Consider the following 9,912-nt stretch of genomic DNA (forward strand, 5'->3'; position numbering starts at 1 on the left):
CAAAGCTTCTGCTGGAGTGGTGGGCGGCAGTGGCGAACGGTGCGAGGAGCGGGATATGCTCGGACTTCTAACTATGTTAGAAGGAGCAGTATCCCGTCCAGGCGACCATGTCTCGCTCGTGCCAACATGTTGGCGTGCATGCTGGTCTTGAGCACCCCGAGATCCACCGGCTCGATCTTGGTTCAACAAACGTATGGCACTGCGAATGCCATGACACTGTCGGTCCTGCGCCTCCTGAGATGGGCGCGGTGCATGTACGGACGCCGAGGTCTGTGCAGCCTTGTCCTTGGACCTGGCAGCACCGTGAGCTCCCTCGTCGATGCCCGTTCTTCCGCCGGCGTCTACCCCACCACTCGTTTGCTCCGGTGGTGGTGGGATCGACGTGGACGGAACAGCTGCCGCCGAAGCCTTCTTCTTCGGTGGCATGTCGATGAAGAAAATGAAGATCTAGCTTGTGTGAACGCCGGATCAGGTTCACACAACCTCGACGCCCCCTACCTGGCGCGCCAAAGATGTCGGGGAAACTGATCCACGAACACCTATGGGGCCGGCGGACCGAGCCCCTTTCGGTTCGACGGGGGGCGGAGATCGCACGAAGAGCGGATCGAGGCGAAGCACACGAGCAGTTTACCCAGCTTCGGAGCTCTCCGGAGAGATAACACTCCTACTGCTGCATGTCTGAGTGTATTGAGTTCTTGCTCGGGAGCGCTGAGTGCTACAGTACACACTAGCTGCTAACGAGACCGAGCGTGAGTGTTTTTCTGCCTTCGAACCCCCCTCTACGTTGCGCATGGGCCTCCTTTTATATGCTAAAGGGGTCTCCGACAGGTGGCAACGTAGACAAGGGTAAAAATGGAAAAGGAATTGCGGTTGGTACAACTACCTGTACAGTGTATCATACCTAACCCTGACGGCAGGGGACAAAGGCATTAAATGCCCGTCTGCGTCGCCCAAATAGTGCAAAAAGGGACCGTCAGGGACGCCACCGCTTGCCACGATGGCTATCTTGTCAGCGTCGCTTGCCACTGCGCACCGCTGGCTGCACGGCCTCTCGCCACGCGCGCCTGAAAAGGCCCCAGGGCGACACGTTGGTGGATGTGCTGGAGCGTGGGTACAGAGTGGTAGTTTGCCGCGGCAAGCGCCTTGCCGCGGTCGTTGTGTTGTCGCGTCCGGAAGCTTGTCGCTCACCGGGCCTAGCCGGGACGCGTGGCGCGCCGCGGCAAGTTCCTTGAGATGCCTTGGTTGGCCTTCCCGGCAAGCTCCTCTTGCCAGGGCCTTGTCTCCTTGGCTTGAATAATTTGTTCTTGAATGGCTCCAAAGGAACCACGGAGGACCTTGGCGGTCACCCGGCAAGCCTTGCCGCGGGGTGCTGCAACTGCCCGTGCACAAATTCGGGATATTAGGGTACCCCTACTCTAGTACACCGACAGGTAGGGTGTACCGCCAAACTATGGTTTGGATAGGCTCTGGACCAGATGAGGTCATGGAACTTGTAGAACGAGATTGTAACATTTAAACTCCGAGTAATGTAAGAATTAATGCGCAAACAAACTATAGGCTTCTGCTCATGTGCTTCAAGGTTGTCAGTTGTGATTTTCTTATCTACGGAAAGGTGGAGGATTGTGTGGTGCAACGGCAATAACAGCCACACCAATGACTAGTGAAGCTACAGGCCAACATACCCTACTAGGAAAAAAGGGCCTTATAAAGTCACCGAAGTATTTGGTTCTCACGGAAGTACACTTTTGTTGAAGCCATGCTACTATAATGTATTTACCACTACCCCTAAGACACAGTGGACCTACTGCCGGAAGAGGCTTGAATCTGTGTTATTTGGTGCAATGGGTTAGATTAGATCTAGGCAAAGAGGCACAAATTAGGCCCACATTTCATGGCACCCTGATGAATACTCCCTTCGTTCTAAATATTTTTTCTTTTTAGACATTTCAAATGGACTACCACACACGGATGTATGTAGTCACTTGTTAAAATATCTAGAAAGACAAATATTTAGGAACGGAGGGAGTATCAATCCTACTATTAAACAAGAGAACATTTTCTTTTCTATAACAACCCCATTATGTGTACCCAGATTAATTTATGCCATCAGATTATCCCACTTAATGATATCTAACGGCCTGAAACAGAGGTTAGGATTGCACATAGCACTTAACGTTGACGGACTATGGGTCAGTTTGGTTGGCTTCCACGGCTCACGGCGCCTGGCCTGGCTTGTGCCTGAAGCCTGCCTGGTAGCTGTTTGGTTGGTGCCTGAAACAAGAAAAGGTTGCCTGGCCTGGATTTCTCATTAGCCTGGCCCAATTAAAAAATTCAAATAAAATATGGTGTTTAGCCCAGGAAGGAGGATCATCCTGGCTCATGCGTCCTTCTCTCCACGCCTGGCTAGGCTGCCTGGACCAAATACATATATTAATTGCATTGTGTGTCAGAAACTAGCACACCTTTTTATGTAGCACGTTCTCCAGGCTAGCTACTCAAACCAAACACAATGGTTGCATGCGTGCCTGGCCAGGCAGAAACTAGCAAATGCCCAGGCTATTCTCAGGCATTACTTTTTCTCAGGCGTAGCCCCCAGGACAAGAACCAAACTAGCTCTATACTCTGTCGAGCGGACAAATATTCCCCCGCCATGCCCCGCTCCTTTCTTGAAAATTCTGCCGAGGATCACTCCCCTTGTCGATCTTCCCGAGATCCCTGTGCCCCTCTTGCCCTCTCCCTCTCGCTGCTCTTTCCCACAATCCCCCACTGGTTTCCAGCGCCTCCAACCACAACTAACTCTCGCCACCACCGCTCAGGTCGCCTACGGCAAACCGAAGAAGGATGTGGAGGCGGACGTGGGTTAGCTATGGATCATGGGCGTCTTGGACGTCGACGAGCGGTCGTTGATGGCGCGGGGCTGGCGCATCAGGAGTTCTCCTTCTTCCTCCATGGTCCTATTCCACTCACTTGCCGGCACCATGCGCCTCTCCCTCGCCCTCTGCTCTGACCTCTGCTACGCTCGGAAATTGGGATGAGCAGGAATACTGTAAGGACGAAGAGGACGAGCAAGAAGCCGAGGTAGCGGGTATGGCATACGGGTCGAGAGTAGGTCGCAGCCACGCTTCATGGTGCAGGTGAGGCCGGTTCAGCCATTGCCTCGGACAGGCTTCGTTCCGTCGGCGGCGCGGTCAGAGAGCAGATGGCAGGCGTGCGCGGCTGGCCTGCTGTACGCGTTTGGTGGGTAGGGGCACTACTGCGCCCGAGGATGGAGAGGGGTTTCCTGTAAGGGCGTGAAGCAGGCGTGTTGTCGTGCTGCCGGCTATGCTCTGCTCTGCTCTCGGAGGATGCAGAGGGGTTGGCGGCTTGGCGTTGGGAAGAGGAAGCTGGTTGTGCTCTGTCTTGTGGTTCGGAGAAGATTACTCTGTAGCCTGTACTATTCCTCTATGTCTTCCTGCTAATTCCTCGCTCTATGTCAATTAATTCCTGATTATTTGTGTGCACAGATCGAAATAACAATAGCAAGGAAAACTTGGAATATGTGGGACCATGATTAAACTCGATCCGTTTATCTCCCTCTCAAGTCACGGTTTGGTTTGTACTTTTTTGGGGGAGCTAATGTTGACGTGTAGTGATTAATCATCCATTTGATTGAAAGTTCAGGTGGTCTTGGGGATCTCTGTGTGGCGGAAGATAGAGATTTGGTGCCTTTTTGTTGCAAATATTTCTAGCTTTCTAGGTAGGCAAGGAGTTCTTAACATGCTGCAATATTCAGTTGTTGTATGTTATCTTAAGCTCACACCAAATGCTGAATTATAGCAATGAATGTAAGTTTTATTTCATGTACAGTACGTAGTAGATTCATAGGTCATAAGTTCACAATTTACCTACTTTGATGTTTGCTGTACAGAAGTCGTGACATCCATGTCGTTAGCATAACAACATCAGATATTACATATAGGATTTTGTTTTCCATTCTACTTGTTAATAGAAAATACAGTGTTTTTTCATATCATCATTTACATGCATACTTTCAGTGCCATGGCACGTATTAATTGTGATGTAGGCCTTTATGTAGTTCTGAAATAGGAATTTGAGAACTGACATGGCATGTATTAGTTGTGATGTAGGCCTTTATGTAATTCTGAAATAGGAATTTGAGAATTGACATGGCATGTATTAATTGTGATGTAGGCCTTTATGTATTTCTGAATTAGGAACTTGAGAATTGACAGCTTTACATAATATTCTTCCTAGGAAAATTGGCTCTCTTCGTCATGCCTAAGGTATATTATATGTGCGAGGCTGGAGCTAGGTTACTGCTGCTACTGATTCATTGGTGCATTATCTTTGACGATTTTCAAATCATTTATTTGAATTCATGATCGTATAAATTCTTCTCAAGGCTGCAAATACATGGAATTTAGATTTGGTTATGTTTAGAAATTTTGGAGACCTCTCATACTTGGAAACCTTGGATACTATCATGACATATCTACTTTCTGAGACACATGGTGGAGCATACTATTTGTTAGGTGTTGAATGTTAACATATCTACGTTGTTAGGCGTTAGAATCTAGAAAATTTCCAATACTAGAAGCACCTTACCAGTAGGCATTTCGTTCCAGTTTTCTAATGGATTATTGGATGACAGTCTTCTTGATTGTTTTGTTTTAGGTAAGTTCATGATCATACACATGAAAAATATGTGATGGATACATGGACTTTTGTGGGCAACCTGAATTACTGTGCCTTTTTCAGCTCTTTTTTTGTTGGAACTAATATTCAGTGCTACCAGAGCCAAAGTATACTTATCAACAGATCAGCTTCTAAATCATTCGACCATTTTCAATGCTTTATATGACGGTTCAGATAGATGATGACATCTGATAATATTTTGTTGTTCGGGAGGTTTTGTCTATATGAAAAATATTGCTTTCTTGCAAATAAAGATTAGCATATTTGATGGTAAGTCAGACGTGCATTGCACGTGCAAGCTTACTAGTATAATAAACCAGTGTATGCCTTTTTTTCCCATATTATCATAGAAATTTATAAAGATGGAAGAAAATGGTACAGATAATTGAATATGATGCTACATATTTTCAAATAATCGTTCTCCTCATTTTTAAGCATTACAAAGGATACAAAATATTACCACGGTGATAAGCACTTTTTAGCAAACAACTCTGGGTTTGAACTAGAACCATGGGCCATTTGGCGCAACGGGTAATCTAGTTGACTCAATTGATATGCCGCCTCTTTAGGGGCGAAGGGGTAACAAACTTCTTACTCATGTGATGACCAAACCACATATGACATGTATGTATATGTCATATTTTTTTTGTTGATAGCTTACCAAGCTGACCACTTGGTATGTATATGTCATATTAAATACTTCAGAAATGGACCCTCTTAGATGGCGAATGCTCGTTGGGGAGGATGGTATTTGCGAATGTTTTTCATGGTAATTTTAGTTACAGGGGTGGTAGCCAATTTTAGACTAGCATGACAATTCCTTGTAGAGAAGGCAATGTTTTTTGAAAAACTACCACCGTGTATCTCGATCAAATGGCTGTGAAGGCGTTCGTGGGGAGTTTCTTTCCAGCAAACGTTCGCCAATTAGCATTACTGTTAGGGATTATTATATCCATCCGCTTATTCCACTTTCAGTTAGTGCATATAAAATATTACATTTTTCTTTTTCTTTTTTACTGCTCTATCATGTGCAGTGATATTTCACGATGTAGGTAGATCACCAAATTTATACTTCTACATTTGAAGTTTTCCTGTATATTTTAGTGTGACCAGATTAACACAACATCATACAAATCAAACAACTACGTACCAATAATTCCTAACAATAACGATCCTCGGATCAAAGAGGCACTAAACACCGAAAAGTGCATACAGAGGCTGAGCTCCATAGAGCTCTTTAATTTTTTCACCGAAAATACTATTCCCACATATTGAAAAAAAAGGTATATACATAGATGTGTGTGGTTTGTAATATACACATATAAAATTTCATGAACATATATGGTCATATGTAATGTATACAAAAAAGATAAATACACACAGATTAAAATGGGCTTTTTGTTTGTTGTTTTTGGGCTAGATATTTATCTATTTTTTTGTAGCACGCAAATAATCGAATTACCTGATGAAACCTGTACCTACTTGAAGAACATGCATATGTACTTGTATAAAAAAATTGACCATTTTTTAAAATTTTAAATAAATATATATATTATTATTATTTTGCAAAACGGGCTCCATGGAGCCCGGCCTCTGCAACGCCACACTCCACTAAACACGCAAATCAACAGACCTTTCTATGTGCTGTACATTCAAAAGTGGAATTGATACAGTAAGCGCTCATAGCCCACAAATTTACAAGATCCGTGTTAATTTCCATACATTCCAATACCTCCACCATTCACATTTGACTCTTTTTTTCATAGTAGATATAACATCAGTCTGGACTAAGTTCTGTGCTCTAAATACTTCGCTAACAAGTGTTTGTGTATTTGTGCAAACTCTTACTGGCATTGCCGTTTTCTTCAAACTCGCCCTGCTACTCAATCACCTTCAGAGGGGAGCGTCGTTGTCGTCCCCGAGGATTGACAGAGAGAATGGTGCGATAGCGATATTGAATGTCGAGGATCCAACCTTGTCAATGTGCTTCATCTCAAAATCACCTTCCTGCAATTCAGAACATTTATTCAGGTCAAGCTTAACTTTTCAGATATGCCACAAGGCGTAAACATCCAAATGCAACAAACAGCTCAAAACAACTGAGTCGAGGATTCTTGGGTATGAGCTCCAGAGATCAAAGAATCATAAGAATCTCTCGTGCGGGTAAAAGTTGACCAGTACTGTCTTCTTTAAAAACATGGAGGCATGGGCTGTGAAGAAATTGTGCAAGAAAAGAAACCTGTATCATCTTACCATTCTCCCATTTGGAGTGTTTAGTGGGCATGCGGATGAGTACTCAAAACCCGTCTTTGGGAATATCACAGGTTGCTCTCCCACTACACCAACACCCCTGACAAGAATTGAACAAGTCATATTAGTGTTTTGCTTAAGATAATTACAATATGGTGATTATATCACAGACTAACCAAACATTCTCTGTCCTTCCATTTGCATCAGTGACAATCCAGTGTCGCCTGAGAAGCTGTACAGCACGCTGAGAATTATTTGTAATTCTGATTCTGTAGGCAAAAAAGAACTTCCCCTTTAAGGGTTGGCTCCGGCTTTCAATATAGACACTCCTGACTTGAACCCTTATCCCCTGTAACATCCAAATTTCTCAACAATATTAGGAAAACAAGTTGAAATTGGTCAACGTTGTAAAGAATTTTTTTATCTATATCATTAAAATGTAGTACTATGACGAAGATTATGAGAAAATAAGTAGTTCTGATCAATTCCTAGGTTGATTCAGCTTTTCCTTAACAGCGGAACTTCCAAAAAAACATATCCTTACAGCCATCCCAAGTTATACATGTGAAATAGCATCGCACAACCACATCTTTCATGTAAAGTAGTTCCCTCCAATAAAATGTAATTAAATCAAAAAATTAACAGAGTTGGGAAGTGGTGCATTGCACATCAACCACGGCACATGTAAATTCAACATGCATGCTAGAACATGTACAAAAAGCTGGGCAGTAGACCCAACACCAGTAAAGGTTGAGATTATGTTAAAAAGAAAAGAGTGCCCTAACATGTGGATTGACCTAGTCGTGCACAAAGCGTGCAGTTTTGACCAAGTGAGGTACAAAGAAATTCCTAGACCCTGACCCTGTTGGCCTCTTATGTTTCTTTCGCTTTTCATAGTAGTTACTAAGTTTCCTAGTGAATTCTTGCTCACATAACTAACTGGTGTCTATTCAGCGCTCCAATGATGTCATAGAAAATTATAGTAAACCTTAATGCTGAAGTTCGAACAGCCGAATGATTACCTAGAAAACTCAGCAGATTGTGTGTTGTGAAAGGGAGATGTCAGTATTCAGTTTTAGAAAAGATAACAAAGTTGCAGCATCAGAGAATTATTCAACCAGAAGAAATACCAGAGTTGTAGCATCACTAGAACATTTGAGGAGGGAGTGCGGAGCCAAAATCATCAGTTCATCTCTGTACTTGGCAGCATCCTGAAAAGTATAAGTGCAGAAAAATTTATGAACATCATAGAATGCTAAGAGGTGAACAAAACATGTTTGCTTGAGACCAGCAAGACAACGAAATAGCTCTAAGCCTATAACAGTGAAGTGGTATAAATTGAGCATAAGTATTGATCACATTGACAGTTCAAACAATGATAACAGAAAAGGCACAATTTCCAACCATGAGTGGAACAGAGGAGATCGAGTATGGCCGCATGCTTGTTAAAATGTCTGCCTTAAGACTTCCTTTCATTGCAATAGACTCTTCAAACATGAGGAAGAAAAATACTAAGGCATCCAGTTAAATTGTTGAATCAGTGGTCAGCACAGGAATGAGAGATAGAAGCCGTGCAGCATCGTACTTCTATACTAAGCCGCTGCGTCATTTTGGTTTAATCAGCTATTCTTACCGTAGCTGGATGGTAAGACCGTAAGATCCAGCTTTGCCAATGCCTAAAGGGGAATTCTACATGTTCTTGTATGGAAATGTAGCAACTAGAAGCTAGATGTAGCAAAATTGGCAGCAGGAACAATGGCAATGGATGAGTGCAGTACCGCAAACCTCTCCTCCTCGACCGCCTTTTTCAGCGAGCGGCGGAGGCGGAGGACGGGCTCCTCTTCCTCGAACAACCTCAACGAGTCCCTCAACCTCGCAGCCTCCTTGTAATCCTGCACCAAATCGCAACTTACAGTCGCCGAGCAGCACAGATTTGCATTGGTTGGTAGCAATTTTTGCATTCTGCGGGCTGTACCTCGAGTTGGGCGGCTACGGCGAGCTGCTGCTTGAGCATAGCGTACTTCTGGCTCCTCAACAAGAAGGCCGCCGCCGTCTTGTCACCCTCCGCCTTCCCCGCGGCCTCCTCCGCCTCCTCGTCACTGCCCGGCGAGTTGGAGCTCGAGTTGGCATCGGATGACGGTGGGGACGAGGACGCGGCCGCCACGACCGCCCTCCGTGCGGCGGACGAGCTACTCTGCGGCCATCTCGTTGTTCCTGGACGCCGCCGCATCCAGACCACCGTCGGCGCCGCCGGCGGCGAGCTCAGGCCCACCCACTGCATCCTCTCCCAGCGCCCAGGAAAACCAAATCGAATTAGAGTTCAGCGGCGATTGGATAGGCGACAGATCGCCGCGGTTTCTTGGAGGCAGGCGGGCGAGCGGATGCCTCAGGCTTTTTCCTCCGCGCTGCTGGCTAAAATTAGCCGCTGCTCTCGGCCCCCATTTCTGTGGCTCCGCCCGTGGCCAACGCCGAGAAACCCCAGCCCTGATATTCTTGCGGATAATTCGTGCGGATTAGCGACTAGCGCATCATCATTGGATGGAACAACAATGTGCTGGAATCAGGGAAGGAAAGATCCCGTCTTCCGGGCAGCACACCCACACGCACGCAGCACGCACAGGGATCCGTTGCCGTCCGTCACTCGCGTCGCCGTCCGTCGGTCACTGTAATAGTATTTACTTCGCCGGCGCTAAAATAATGAATAAATGAAAGGAAAAATAGGTCACCCACCGTTATCGGAGAGGTTGGCTGTGGATAACCCATGGACTAGTAACACATTTCTTGCCTGAAATCTAAAAAGTGGTCGCGCACTTTTTGGTCGAACCGAGCGGCCGGCTCTCACAGCGCATGCATGTGGTAATTTATTTGTCTGCTAGTGCATGTAGGCGTGGCATTAAATACGTTCACACTGTTCCTTTAGTTTAAGAAAGACAGATCCATCTACATTTATTTCGGGTTTTTAAAAAT

At 45.3% G+C, this 9,912-nt stretch overlaps 1 protein-coding gene across 1 annotated transcript; it reads right to left on the reverse strand.

Moving 5' to 3' along the window:
- Positions 1 to 6,307: 6,307 nt before the first annotated feature.
- LOC119328238 lies at positions 6,308 to 9,492 on the reverse strand. Its single transcript, XM_037601252.1, has 6 exons — positions 8,921 to 9,492; positions 8,724 to 8,837; positions 8,076 to 8,156; positions 7,122 to 7,294; positions 6,949 to 7,045; positions 6,308 to 6,702 (listed from the first exon to the last, which is right to left on the reverse strand). The coding sequence occupies exons 1-6, from the start codon at positions 9,224 to 9,226 to the stop codon at positions 6,589 to 6,591; spliced, it is 885 nt and encodes a 294-aa protein (XP_037457149.1). The 5' UTR covers positions 9,227 to 9,492; the 3' UTR covers positions 6,308 to 6,588.
- Between the last annotated feature and the right edge of the window lie 420 nt (positions 9,493 to 9,912).

Source organism: Triticum dicoccoides, chromosome 1B (assembly GCF_002162155.2).
Source record: "Triticum dicoccoides isolate Atlit2015 ecotype Zavitan chromosome 1B, WEW_v2.0, whole genome shotgun sequence".
NCBI lineage: Eukaryota > Viridiplantae > Streptophyta > Magnoliopsida > Poales > Poaceae > Triticum > Triticum dicoccoides.

Bases quoted from the DNA above. Each gene is read 5' to 3' on its own strand.
- LOC119328238 (XM_037601252.1), bottom strand. From the start codon at position 9,226: ATGCAGTGGGTGGGCCTGAGCTCGCCGCCGGCGGCGCCGACGGTGGTC. The intron at 7,295-8,075 runs GTATTTCTTCTG...TGGATGTTACAG, and splicing joins CTAGTGATGCTACAACTCTG to GGGATAAGGGTTCAAGTCAG. The intron at 7,046-7,121 runs GTTAGTCTGTGA...AATTCTTGTCAG, and splicing joins GGAAGGACAGAGAATGTTTG to GGGTGTTGGTGTAGTGGGAG.